Source organism: Euprymna scolopes, chromosome 7 (assembly GCF_053919585.1).
Source record: "Euprymna scolopes isolate OS-2025 chromosome 7, ASM5391958v1, whole genome shotgun sequence".
Lineage (NCBI taxonomy): Eukaryota > Metazoa > Mollusca > Cephalopoda > Sepiida > Sepiolidae > Euprymna > Euprymna scolopes.
In genome coordinates, this window is record NC_136488.1 from 2,341,201 (window position 1) to 2,356,661 (window position 15,461).

Here is a 15,461-nt window from a genome sequence, read left to right on the forward strand (position 1 = left end):
ATAAAAAAATACAAAAAATAAACACTTTAAAACAACCTTTTAAACAACTGTTTCTGCATTTCTGCTCCGTGGAACAACCTGCCAGAGGATGTGATGATGGCTACCATATCCTTGGACAAACTTTTTAACTGTAGGGGGATGTAAATAGTAGCGATGGGACGATTCCAATATTCCTTCTCCCCCCGATTTCGATACAATTACCGATTCTGGTTTAGATTTCCAATTCTGATACAATTACAGATTTCGATTCTGATTCTCTTTAAATTTCTTAATATTTAACTATGGAGTTTTTTTAGCAGGAGTCACATTACTGTAAATACCCATGTAATATGTGCATATATTTATTTTGAAACGGAAAATAGATTTTAGCTTTACTGTTAGTTTAGAATCTATAAATATTTATGGTCAGTATCAACACTGTAAAATTTAGCTTTAAACAAAGGCAGAAATGAACCAAAAGAATCGTTTTTGGCATCAGAAAAGATAGGCAAAATTTTTTGATACCAATTCTAATATCCCAATAATAGAAGAACCATAGCATTTTCTCTTAGTGTTCCTGCTCTGTAGAACACCTTGGTGGAGGAGGTAGACAACAACTATCATATCCAGCATTCAAACTGCCGATGTAAATAACTTTCATTTATTTCTTTGCATGAGTTGCTGCACTTTGCTGTCTTTTCGCCAAATTTAATCAAATTTCATGTTTAGAATTGATAAAAGATTGGTACTTTGTACAGCCAGCAACTTTTTAAAAATGCTAATGAGTTAACACTTATCAAAGCCAGAAGCCATTTGAGGATAAGCATTAATGAAATTGTCAGTTGGATGACGAAGGATACTATGAAAGAATTGGAAGCGATGGAATTAGCAGAATTGAATTATGAAAGAGGACAACTCGACAAGTATTTATTAACATTGGACATACAGACGACCACATTTTAGTCAGCAGGGAAGCAGTCCTGTGGCATTGCGTTCCACAGATGGGAAGTTATTCAATGCAATTCTTAATCTGGAAAACTCTGATGATAAAGCTCAATGTATCAATTGTATGTCTATAAAAATTTTGGAGAATGCATTGATTGATATTATGATAGCCACAAGGACAGTAAAAATGAGTGATTTTATATGTACAACTATTGCAATGTTATTGAAGCTTGTTAAAATGAAATAAAGTTAAAAAAAAAAGAGAATGATGCAATAATCTACTTACGCTTTCAAACCCAAGATGAGATAGAGTAAACGTGGCAGATATAAGACTTGTCGATTACATCGGATTGCATCCATTATTTTGTCTACGACATATTCCGGTTGTAGAACTGGTAACAATGAAGGAAATCTGTCAAAAATAAGAAAAAATATATTTGTGTGCATTATGACAAAGGATAAAATAAATGCGACGGTATGAAATAAAAGAAGAGATATCTCAACGTTTTGTCAAACAGTTATGAGGGCTTTATCAAGATTGATCAGTCGAAAAAGTGGCAAAAAAGAAGCAAACCTGTAATTTAGAAATATGTCAGTGGAATATGTAGAGAAATTAATTAAAATGTGTTGATGGATGAAGGCAACAATTGATTATCCTTATAATAATATTGAAACTAGAATAAATTCTTGGAAGCAAAATAATCCGATGATTGAAAATGATAGATTACAAAGGAATATTCATATGAAGGGCTTTGGATTACAAGGTTTGTGTCTTACTGTTTTAAAAAGTGGTATTATATATACGATAATATTTTTGTGAATATCAATTATTTTCATACCTACAGATAATGATGATTTCGTAAGCATGAAACACTAATGTAATAAGTGATAATTACTACCAGTCGGGAGGTTTAAACCTACTCACCATTGACTCCATAATCTAGCATTCTACCTCCACGCTACCAGAAATTAACACATGAATTTAGGGAAATTAAGTACCTATGAATGTCAAGTTAGCAGGCATAAACAGTAAACAGTATCCAACGACAGGAAATCTAAATATTGCAATTGAAAATGTGTCATCTCGTAGAAGCATCTTGGAATAAAATTTCAAAAATAAAGAAATAACAAACTGGGTTCTCATGTATTTTTTTTTGCCTACCTGTTTCTATCTTTGCTCCCTCTCGCTCACATTGCACTTGTAATAGGTTGATCGCTTCTTTTTTAATTCTTTGATGAGGGCCCAACTTCATTTTCTTGAAGGACTTATAACGATAATAGTTTTAAGTATAAATATTATTTTTTAACGTAAAGCAAACAATACTACTTTAAATTCCAATGACCAAGTCTTGATTCATTTTTCTTTACCCCATTTCAAAATAATTCAATGCAATTTCACAATTGTTTCGTACACAACCAAACAAGTGAGAATAAACATATAATTACCAGGATATTTTGTTCATGATATTAAGAACTGAAAATATAAAAAACAACTCTAACCAAAATGACTGGATTCAACATTCAATAACTGTAAAATAGTTCGTATGTTTTGTGGTAATGTCACTAAATAGGGTTTGTGGGTGATATGAGAAAATAAGTTTGTGTAATTAATTAAAAATGTTTCTTATCTTCAACATTATGACATGCAAAGTCATTTCAGATAAAAAGTTAAAGCTCGAGAAATGCACGATTAAAATGTGTAAACATTGAATGAGTAATATTTAAGATGGCTGTCACCAGCAATTTTGTAGAGCAAGTAGCAGCCTTGACCTTGCAATGAAAAACCAAGATCGAGTGAAACGGAATGAATAAATTTGGCAAAACCCTTTGTTGTATCGTGTGCATTTATTCTACATATTTTCCGTTTTAATTTAAAAAAAAAACACATTAACTTGAAAATAAGAAGTTGAAATTATTTGTAATTTCAAATTAAAAAAAAAATTAACTTAAAAATAAAAAGTTGAAATTATTTGTAACTAAAGAAAGCTAGAGAAAAAAATAGCTTAGGCAAAATAATTTTTTAAAATTAACACAAATGTGGATTTATTTTTTCTACTGTAGAAGTCAGAAGAACTTTATTGAAGTAATATACTTAATATCTGCAATTACCATATGCTCGCTTGTATTGATAAAGAGGTCTCGTTGATATCTATACCAAACCACTGGATATAGCTTATAATTAACCTTACTATATTTGTAACTGAAATGTACAGTGATCTTAGCTGCGTCACTAAGACTATTTTCTGAATAGATACAATGTTTTGTCCCTGACCTTAATGACTGCCTATAAATACGAATTCCGAATCACCATGTAATAATTGTTTCTCTTTACCCCCAAGACGACTGCCTTTGTCTAACCTGCATGCTAAATAGGGAAAAAGAAGAAAAAATAAATTTTTATTTTGTTCTGTTTCCCAAGCTAAAAAATTACTTGAAACTCTAAATCCTAATGAAACTTTACTGTATTCTGTAAGTTAATAACCCCGTCCCTTGAAAGCTAACAATTTGCCCCCCAAGCTGCCACTAAACTACATTACACACGCCTTAGTAGTGGAATCCTTAACTTCCAGCTCCTAACCTTCACATGCAAAGCGATCTTCATTACATAACAATGCCTCTTCCTAGATGGTTTTGCAACGATTAATACAAAACTAAATCCGATACTCTTTGTTATGCAAAACGCTCCATGACTCTTAAATGAAAACTGAAATTATCTTCCTTCAATAGTAGAAACACACTTAACACCTACAACTTCTATTTATTCGCATCTACTGAAAACTTGCCCAAATATCTATTTACTTAATTATACCTACGGAATACACCATGACTTAAAATTTACCTCCAGTTATACCCGTACTGTACTGCACCTACATCTTAACCCTCCTGTAATCTAAAATATACAGAGACTGGGCAAAATTCTTAGCTCAATTCCTAATACCTACTCACACTTTAACATTATCCTGCACCTAAGCTAACGTATAAATAAAATAAAAAATGTAAAAATCTAAAGGTAAAAGTCTTAATCCACACTAATGCCTTTCTAACAAGCCTGCTCACATAGTTGCTTCCACTGCATGAGCTTTTTTTAGTAACAAAGAAATAGCAATATCCCTAAATCACTTTGAGGAGTGTAACTATTCAATAGATATATAACCTCTACAAACTAACCCTGTAACATTAACTAACCACACGTGGTCGCAGAAATACCTGGATTAGGACCCAGGCACGGAGCAAACCCTCTTGGAGATGATGGACCCAGTAGATCTTCCCAGATCATCCGTTTAGGAGAAGGAAAACTCTGAAACTAAACCTAAGGGGAGGGAGGCCTCTCCAGTCTTGGATGACAACCTTCCTAGAGCTGAAACAAATTACCGGTCTGCAAATCTAAACTGCTTAAGGAGTAGATAGGCTCTGTCTATCACTTGGCTTCCATACTCCTTCTTTGCCTATTTAGTCAGGCGCAGAGATGCTATCACAGAGTTTTGGCAAAACACTCAGTGGTAGATCTTGTTTCTTGTCTCGGGCAATGAACGCCATTTTCCCCACCCCGACACATCCCACTCTTCAAAACTGGGCACTTGGGAGTGCTTGAGTACCACATATGCCTGTGCAATTAGATTGGGTTGACCTTCTTCTGATGGGTTGAGGGTACCAGATTGACAGTTCCTGGCTGCTGTTTCCGACTGGTAGTACAGGGGCCCTACCTCTTTGGTAGCGCTTAGAGCAGCTGCTCCATCAACAGTTGTATAATATCGGGATCTTTGTAGTGCCATGTCGCGCATGGAAAGGGACCCTGCACTCATCCCAATGGGCTTTCCTGAAGTCAAAATCCTAGTTGAAGAAAGGTCAGCTGATGGTCTACTTGTGTTGCATGTCTGATACCCTGCATAACCTCTTGTTCAGCTCCCCCTTACCTAACTGAAACTCTTTAAAAACATGATGACATTACAATAAAAAATAAGCTTAAACCAGGCTTAGTGTCAAATAAATCCAACTTGCCTCCTCCCCTTGAGGCTTGCATTCACGAACATCCATGGGCTTAGAACTAATTTAGCTGATGTTGAAGCATTTCTCCTAACAAATACTCCGGATATCTTAGCACTAAGTGAGACTAACTTACACTCCTCCATCCCCTCTAACATGCCTGGCTATCTCCCACTCTGCCGTAAGGACTCTGACAAACATATGCACGGAGTTGGAGTCTACATTTGTAACACCCTCCCCTTGACTAGAGAAACAAACTTACAATCGGACGATCAACCCTTTATGTGCTTTAGACTAAACATACAACATAACATTAGCAACTTTTATTTTCTCTACCGCTCTCCCTCGACCAGGACAGTTTCCAACCCGTTTCCCTGACCAGCAAGAGTAACATGCATCACTTCTAGATCTGTTTCTGACTACAGTTCCCGATGATTGTATAACAAATGCTGACAGCCCACTCAGGAACACTGATCATGCAATGATAATAGTCGAAATCGCCCTAAACTCTAGAGCCAAAACTGAAGAGCCAGTGCTCAAAACAACGAGATATTATAAAAAGGCTGACTGGGAAGCCATCAGAGATCTTATCAGAGATGCCCCATGGGGAAATATTTTTTCTCTTCCTGCTGAACAGTGCGCTAATGGGACCACTGAATGGTTCAAAACAGCAATTGAAGCACATGTTCCCATTTGGAAATTTTATAGCAAGCCCCACTGTCCCCAATGGTTTACTTCTACTTGCGCAACTGCCATTGCTCAAAGGCAGCATGCATACCGCAGATTTAACCGACATAAGTCCAGTTCAAACAGACAGAAGTATATAGAAGCTAGAAGTAAAATTAAGAAAGAAATAGCGACAGCTAAGAGAGAATTTACTGAAACCACTAAAAAAAACGCATCGAAGCACAAAAATTAGGAACTTGAGACTTCTGGAAAATCTACAACAGTGTAGTAAATAATGGGCAATCAACAATTCTCCCACTAACCAACAATCACGAGGTTGTTTGCTCAGCAACCGCGAAGGCTAACATGCTTGCCAGTAAGTTTGCCTCAAACTCCACACTGGACCCTTCTAACCATCTCCTACCTGACTTTCCTTTGCGGAGAGATGCCATGCTAGACGATCTGAAAATCACCCGTGCTCAGGTGCATGCTATCATAAAAAACCTGCATGTGGACCCGATCTCATTCCAGCTGTGCTATTAAAAAAGTGCTCAGCCGAAGTAGCTCTAGTTCTCTCCAAACTCTACAACAAATGCCTTAATGAATCTTGCTTTCCGGGCTGTTGGAAAACTGCTCCTGTGGTACCAGTATTCAAGAATTCTGGTGAAAGAACTGACCCATCAAATTATCGCCCAATTAGCCTCCTCCCACTTTTCACCAAAATATTTGAAACCATAATTAACCATGCTCTAGTCCATCACCTTACAGATGCTAAACTTCTGACTGACAAACAATATGGATTTAGACAAGCCTGTTCCACAGCAGACATCCTGTATATAGCATTCACTGAACAAAGCGGGGGAGGGCAGAGAGGTAGCTCTAGATATATCTAAGACCTTTGACAGAGTATGGCATGAGGGTCTCCTCAGGAAAATTAGATCATACGGTATTACTGGTAGAATACTTAACATAATTAAATCCTTCTTAGATAAGAGAAAAATCCAGGTTGTCCTCGACGGTCATACATCTAAACAATATAAATGTGGGAGTGCCTCAAGGGTCTATCCTTGGATCTCTATTGTTCCTAATATTCATAAATGACCCCCCTGACAAAATTGCCTCTGAGATGGACATATATGCTGATGACACCACACTCTATAACAGGCACGACAGGAAAACAAATGAACACATATCTAAAGAAATGGCCAAAACACTAGAGGATAACCTCCAATCTGTAGTAGAATGAGGACAAAAATGGATGGTCACATTCAATGCTGCGAAGACTAAACTGGTTTCCTTCAATAATTATAAGAAACCTTCTCTAACACCAATAGCAATGGCCAGTGACTCTTTATCTGAGAGTACATCTTTCAAACTCTTTGGCCTAACATTCACAGGAAACATGAGTTGGAACAATTATATTGAAAGCATTGCCAAGGCCACTGCAAAGAAGGTAGGCTCTCTCTATCGTGCTAGAAAACTACTAAAACCCGAAAGTATTCTGTACCTCTATAAGGCCACCATTCGCGAATGTATGGAGTATTGCTGTCACATTTGGACTGGTGCATCTGCTACTAGTCTCCCGCTCCCAGACAAGGTTCAAAAGAGAGTCGCCAATCTGATAGGCCCTGAACTGGCATCTAAGCTTCAGCGTCTGTCCCATCGACGAAGTGTTGCATCCCTCTGCCTGTTCTACAAGTATTTTAATAGTGAATGCTCTAACGAACTGCAACCACTTGTGCCCCCACGACGTGAACACCCTTGACAAACCCGACAGCTAGCTAAATCCCACCCCCACACAGTAGAGATCCCTAGATGTAAAAGATCTTTCTACTCCAGTAGTTTCTTCCCCAGAACCGCTAGACTCTGGAATTCCATTCCAGGTCCCTGCTTCCCCAACAGTGCTGACATGCAAAAGTTCAAGTGTAACGTGAACCGACATCTTGGTGCCCAAATCCCTACATAGTACCCTAGCAGTTGTTGCCCTGATAGTAGCCCCCTACAGCAAAGTTGCAATTTGCCTTGTTTGAAGTGAAAATGCAATTAAAAAAAAAAATTTCGAATAAAAAAAAAATTAACTTAAAAATAAAAAGTTGAAATTATTTGTAATTTCAATTAAAAAAAATTTGTTTAAATTATTTTTCATGTTCTTTTTTTCATGCATTTGTTCCACATATGTAAAAATAAGTTTAAATTATTTTCCTTTAAATTTCTTTTTACTTATAGAAATATTAATAACAGTTGTTTCATTGTCAGGTTGCCTTGGTTCGTTCTGTTTCGTTGGATCTTGGTTTTTCATCACAAGTTCAAAGTTGCTACTTGCTCTACGAAATTGCTGGTGACAGCCATCTTAAATATTACTCATTCAATGTTTACACATTTTAATCGTGCATTTCGCGAATTTCAATGTGTAAAACCAATTAACTTTTTATCTGAAATGACTTTGCATGTCATAATGTTGAAGATAAACATTTTTAATTAATTACACAAACTTATTGTTTCATATCACCCACAAACCCTATTTAGCGGCATTATCTGTTTTGTTTTATAGCATATAAACAAACCGAGCATTCCTGTTGCTACTCACCTGACTTTTACGCCCTCAAACATCCCTGTGCTAATGTAAAAGGGGCAGACAACTGTCGTGTGCACTTCATCCTTTCCAAGAACTTCAAGCTCGAAACGTAACGACTCATCAAATCCAACTGCTGCAAACTTGCTGGCACAATAATCAGCCAATCCGTTCACTCCCAACACGCCAGCTGCACTCGCAATGGTCACCACATGACCGTGATTGGTCTCGATCATCTCTGGCAGGAATGCTTTTACCGTCTGAAAAGATTACAAATTGTTGGAAGCATAATTGGGATGACATATTTGCAACGAATATTTATAGACTTTTAATGGCAGAATGGATCGTTTCTTTTCGTCCCTCTGAACCCGGATTGGTAGTGTAATCTAAATATTTCTTTCTCATGTTATTTAGTGTGTTCTATATTTTGACTTTGGATCCAAAGTTTGTCCACCATCTTGTATTTAAAAAATATTGTGTACTGCAAAAGAAATATTCATTATTTCTTTCTTTGTATCATATGCATCATTTGATTGTTTTTTTTTTTTTTTTTTTTTTTTTGTATTTTCACCCGAAACAAGGCACAGTACCACTTTGATGGAGAGGGCTACTATCTGGGACATAATTTGCAGGGATACTATGTAGGGAGTTGCGCAGCAAGATGTCTGTTTACATTACACTTGTACTTCTGCATGTCAGTAAAATCAGGTAAACAGGGACCCAGAAAGGAACTCCAAAGTCTAGCAGTCTGAGTGAAGAAACTATTAGAGTAGAAGGCTCTTAAGCATCTGGGAATCTCTACTGTGTAGGGGTGGGATTTTGCTGCTTGTTTGGTTTGTCAGGATATTTATGTCAAGGGGGTACAAGGGCATGTATTTTGTCTGAACATCTACCATTAAAATACTTGTAAAAGGGATGCAACATTTCATCGATGGGATACAGGTTAAAGCCTAGCTAACAGTGTGGGACGTATTAGGTTGGCAACTCTCTTTTGAATCTTGTCTAAGAGTGAGACGCTAGTAGCAGATACACCAGCCCAAATGTGGCAACAATACTTCATATATGGGTGAATGGTGGTCTTATAGAGGTACATGATACTCTCAGGCGTAAGTAACTTTCAAACATGGTAGAGAGAGCCCATCTTGGCTCTATTCTCAATATATCTGTTTCAACTCATGTTCCATCTGAACGTTAAACCAAAGTTTGAACGAAGTACTTTCAGGTAACGTATTGTTGACATTGATTTCTAGTTAGAATTATTTCTAGAAATACATCGGGTACTTACTGAAGATTACCAACTTCCTTAGTGAAAATATTTCTTTGGAACGAACTTGATTCGAGCTTGATGCGCCCAGGTTGTCAGCCCGTTAATTAGTTAACCATCGTCACTCCTCATTCGTTATCTAAATTGCTTTTGCAGTTGTTTTCTAATTATTTAATTTTAAATCAAGCTTTCCAAATCCAAGTCGTTTAAAATGGCGTTCATTATTTGTTGAAATACTCCTGGCGTTAATCTGATATCAAAAGGCAGTCTCTTACATTTGTACAAACCTTTATGCATGCAGTTAAGAATGCAGTACATTTTTTTGAATTCTAATATTTGTGATTACATATAAATCCAATGCACTGCATGCAGGTGTGTAAAGTAGATTTCTCTCAAAGTTAAAAGACGAGTTATAGTTAGATTAAATTTTGTATAGAGAAAATAATGCTGTTGTATTTTTGCTGTGTTTAAAGAATAACGATACACTGATACATGAACATATAACAATGTATCTTTATCATCGGTGATGGATGGTTGGTTTTAGAAAGATGCATGCACAGGAATTCGATGCATCGATTCTTTTCGGTCCCAATTTTTTAACCAACTGATATTTATTTCGGGTTGTTATTATATAACCATTTGTGACCACCAGAGTTGTAACGGCAAGGGCGTTTTATTCGACTATTGTTATTTCATTGAATTGAGCTGACTTTAATTACACCTGTGTATGTCTTGTGTAGAAATGAGCTTTTAAACATCCAACACTTCACTAATATTTTTTGACAATCGATCATGTTTGTTGTTTCTTGCCATGCAGGTGCCTGGTGTCAGGTTCATAATTTTAATTCAGGTGACCTTTTGATGCATCCAATAATTGATTTATATTGTTTCTTGCGGATTGTCACCAGATGCATTTCTTGTCAAAATGATTTCTCGATACGCACTATTAATAAATATATATTATAAAAAAGGAAATAAATAATAGAATAAAAAAGTTGTAACAGAAATATTTCATCACCTGATGTTACGTATAGCACACAGGATTGTCACATAAAATAATTCAAAGAAAAACTTCACAACCGAAGCAAAATCTGGCGATTGTCGCTTAGAGGCAAGAAACCTGGTGTAATGTTGAATTATAATTCCAAGAAGTAAAGTTTGTGTTCATTCAGAATTATTAGGTTAGGATTTTCTCGCTTGAAATTGACCTTATTTCTCCCAAAAGATTACTAACAAAAGAGAGAACGTACTCTGTTCACCCCTCCTCCCAAATAAATAAAATTCCATCCACATGTGAATTTACAAACCAGATATCTCTGTCATTTTAGCTTGGCATGCCAAAGGAATCGGATGTAGTCTGAACGACATGCCTACCACCAACCCTGATCAAAGTCATCTTTTTTTTTAAGTAGCAGGCGTATAAACTTTCAGGCATCAACTAAAACAAAACCCCAACAAAAACAAAACCCCAACAAATATCAGCCTCTCTTTATTTTTCTGAATGTGATAAAACTGCATGCTACTCCATTCGACAACAAATGTCGACCCCTAATATTGTTTATGTGGTCATTGTCTTCATTTACTCTTCTAGCCATCTCGTGATTTCTCACATTGGTGACTGCCGAAGGGTGATGTACATGAATTCACAAGTATAAAACTCAAACATAATACAAAAACACAAACTCTGACACATTCTGCAAATATCAGTTGAACTCTAGGTGTGTGTGTGTGATGCCATCGACCCCCTGAATGCAAACGCCCGCATCTTAGTCATCTTGGTCATCTGCCGATGCCGTTGGCGTTAGCTCCTGTCCATCTTCTCCAAGCCACAACTTGCGTTCTATTGAGTCCTACACGAAACTACTGTCCTCAACTTAAAACTGTCCTCAACTGTCGCAAAATCAACTGTCGTAAACTGTCCTAAAACTCATTACCGCTCCTAAAGCTAACTCTAAAATATATTGAACGATCTTTTGTTTCCGTTACGGTAACATTTTGATTAACAATCCTATTTTAGTTTTCTTTTGTGTTCCATGGTGAACAGCTTTCTATACCTTTATTCAATTGATAAACTTATTTCCTTTTTTTTGGGGGGGGGGGAATTTCCTAACACTTGACTCGGAGAATGTCGATACTATCACACTGACAACTATGTGGTATCCACGATAGCACAGCATATAAATTGGTGACCACAAACCCAAACACGTATAAAAAGATAGGTCGAATGTTAAATATTCTAATTCTTCAATCGCTTTAAAAAACTTCTTAGAAATATATGATAAGATGCTGAAATTAATAGAAACAAAAGCATGTATAAAAAAGTAAGTGACAATTCCAGGCAACGTCCGTTTCTTTCTGCTTTATAAAACAAAACGGTACTTGTACAGTTTTGTCAAGACATTAAAAAATGAAAATATCGAAAAAAGTTTAAATTGTATGTATCCGTTATAGAACGAAGTTCTCCGAAAAAAAAATTCACTTAATTTCACCAAGTAGTTTTTTTTTTTACAGCGGAAAAACATGTTTTTATGAGAGCGCGTTGAAGGCGGCCATTTTGGATTTATAAAAAATTTTGTTTGAATTTTAGAAATAACAAAGGGAGATAACTCCAGTTAAACTGCTGACACCCCTTCCCATCTTTAATCTTTAAATCGAACATTTTGCTCGGTATCATAACAAATTGCTTTTTCGCTGTAAAAAAAAAAATTACTTGATGAAATTAAGTGAAATTTTTTTTCAGAGAATTTCGTTCCATAACGAATACATACAATATAAACTTTTATCGATATTTTCATTTTTTAATGTCTTCACTAAACTGTACAAGTACCAACAAAACAAATATAAAATATATATAAAACATAGGTACGTGCAATAATACGGCGGAAACTGGTAGAACATGGATTTGAAAGCCGACTTATCATAATTTTTTTTTATAGGTTCCCGAAATTTTTTTGATTGCGTTTTAAAGGAATAAAAAAATATATGTGAAAGTTTATGACATGTTTTAGCAGCGGCGGAAACTGAAAAGTTAAGCTAAATTCATTGTAAAAATCTCTTGAAAGATTAATATTAGTTTTCTGGGAGTATTTCAAAGACTATCATTAAAATAAAGTTTTAAGATATTGAATTAAATAATAATAAAAAAAAAAAATAAAAACTCGTTTGTACAAAAATAATTAGACTACAAAAGCGAGAGTTTAGTAACAATCAAAACAAACGAAGAAACGTCGTGCACAAGTTCTATGGAAGCCCAAAACGTCAGAAAGTCAATTTTATTTTAAAATATTATAGAGAAATTGAAATTTTATTATACCTTAATTTCTGTATTTTTGAAGATTATAAATCCTTAGGGTTAGGGTAATCCTATGTTTTTTTTTTGTATTTTATACAAAGGAATCAACACTTATAAAAGCTTGGAGGCCACTCGAGGATAAGTGTTAATGAGTGTACAGAAATCAATGGGATAATATCATAGTAATCATTAGTGGGAATTGAGTAAATTGGATTAATTCAGGTGATTGCTCTCCAAGAACTTGTTCGCATTGGACTTGAAGACGACCATATTGTAGTCAGTTGGAAAGCAGGAAGACGAAACAGAGTTCCACAGACTTGCAATTCTTAGAAAGAAACTTTGTTCATGGAATCTATGTTTAAATTTAGGCACAGATAAAGAGTGACGGAAATTATTGATTGTAGTTTCAGATAGACGAGTGTTTTTCGTGAAAGTCAGGCTAGGAGGGACTATAGATTGGAGCTCAAACGAGCACTTGCCATGAAAATAACGGTAAAGCAGAGACAGACTCGCAACGTCTCTTCTGCGGGAAAGAGAAAAAGGCAACCACCACTAAGCTATGAAATCTATTCTGAATTCTGTCAAGGCAGGATAAGCTGCTTCTAGGTGCTCCTGCCCAAATGTGGCAACAGTACTCCATCCTTGGACGTTCTTGTCCTTCTGTGGTTAGAAGCTAAGAAAAAACAAGTCTCACCGTGGGTGCTCAGCGAGTGAGTTCAGGCCGAGAAAAGGAAAAACAAAGATGGCGGCCAGCATTTTATTAGGGGCGTTCTCGCATAATCTCGTGTGCGCATGAAGCTGGAAACTACAAAACGAGTTTCATTTCTCGGCGCTGAGCGATTCCAGATTGGGCAGGAGAGTAGGCGCAACGGGAGTGGAGATACTTTCTGAAATTATAATCCTTTTTTGTGTGTTTGAGGTGACCCCCCCCCCCATTACGGAGGCTCACCTTCATACAGGTAGAGAATTGCATCAGTAGTGAGATATTTATTAGAACGGTAGAACGATCCCACCATTTTTATTCCAGCAGCCTTAGCAACAGATTTAATTTACGTGATCCATTTTAGATCAGGAGTAAAGGTCAGACCTAGAAGTTCGTCAAAATAATAAATATTTAAATAAAAAGGAAGTAGCTGTTTAATTAAAATATTTTTTAAAAACTTTTTACATGATGAGTCGATTTAAACGTGTTGTAACGATAAATTCATCCTTTTTAAATTAAGGTAAACGTGAATTTTAAGTGTGAAAAAGTCAATTACAATTACACTGACAATTTATTCATTGAAAAAATAGGCAACAACAATGTATTAATAATTAAAGAGAATACGGCGGGTAGGATGCAAATCCTGTTTGTTTCCTTTTTGTTTATTTTGTTTTTATTACAATTTTGCCCATCCGTATTTGTCTAAATTAATCGTTATTAAAAATGATACCATTTAAAAATTATTTTTCTTCTTAATGATCCTGAATCTCAATTTTTTCAGTTTACTTGTTATATTCTTACGCTGATGTTCACACCATCATGAGTACAAGAAAAATGTATTACATTTGAAATTTTAATGAGAATTGTTATCCTTTAAATCACATGAAATGTTTTTTTTTTCACTTATGTTTTGTGAAAATATTAAATAAACAATGCTTAATTCAAAGATAATGTTGATAGCTCGAGAAATTATTTTTTCTTCGATATTGATTTCATTAACACGGACTTCATTTTTTTCGTAATGTTCCTGAAATATTATTTTTTACAGTTAACATCTACAATGCTTTACTTTTATAAAAAAAAGCAAAGAAAAATTCTTGTTTTTTTTTTTTTAGTACTTAAAACTTTAACAAAGGTGTTTTTTGTTTAAAAAATAATACATTTTCACTAAAATTAAAATTTTCACTAAAATTATAAAACAAAAATAGTGGGTTCGTTATAATCTGTGAAAAATTGATAAATACGTAACATTTCTTTAAAATTTGTTGATTTCCTGACTTTTAGTGAATTTTTAAATGAAAAGAGGGGCCAAAATGTTTATGCAGTTTAGGGATCGGTCATTCGTTTTGCACGTACCTAATAAAACAAAACAAAATAAAATATAGTACTTTACCCAAAAATAAAAAAATACAACAAAAAAAAAAACAACAAAACGAAATAAAATATAGTACTTACCCCCCCATAAAAAAACAGAACAAAAAAAATAAATAAAATACCCAAAAATGTAAAAAAAAGAAAAAAAAAATGTTTATGTATATATATATATGTATATATAAATATATTTACCCAAAAATGTGCCATTGTATTTATTTGCATCGTTTTCTGAATCATGGTATCTGAACATTGCAGGAACTTTTTCCCAGTTACAATGCCGGCGTTATTTACCAAGATGTGTATCATTCCAACCTCTTCCTTCGTCTGTGCACCGAAAGTACAAGAACAGAAAACAAATGATAATCAAAAATAATCTTTTATTATTTAAATAGCGAACACAAAATAAATTAAATTCAGAAAGTTTTCTATAATTGTAAACTCCAAAAACGAATATTAAAATTTAGTTGTGGCAAAAGATTTCGAAACATCATCAACAAATGTTTTATTTTTTTATTGCAAAAAGTTAAGAATAATAAGATGTTAGCATTTCAATCATTCACATTTTTTTTATCGCAAATTCCAATGATTAGATTGAAGCATAATTTCGATTCTTCATAAAATCTTAACACAGGAAAGTGTGAATTAATCTTATCATTGGGCTTCATTATAAATATAAAAATGT

At 35.0% G+C, this 15,461-nt stretch overlaps 1 protein-coding gene across 1 annotated transcript in view; it reads right to left on the reverse strand.

The window, feature by feature from the left end:
* Positions 1 to 15,461, reverse strand: part of LOC145279593 (epidermal retinol dehydrogenase 2-like) — a 117,333-nt gene that overhangs the window by 19,368 nt on the left and 82,504 nt on the right. Inside the window, exons 3-5 of the mRNA XM_080130758.1 lie at positions 14,972 to 15,103; positions 8,162 to 8,406; positions 1,211 to 1,336 (exon numbers count right to left, since the gene is read on the reverse strand). Of these exons, the coding sequence (XP_079986884.1) occupies positions 1,211 to 1,336; positions 8,162 to 8,406; positions 14,972 to 15,103 (503 nt within the window). The remainder of the gene's footprint in view (positions 1 to 1,210; positions 1,337 to 8,161; positions 8,407 to 14,971; positions 15,104 to 15,461) is intronic.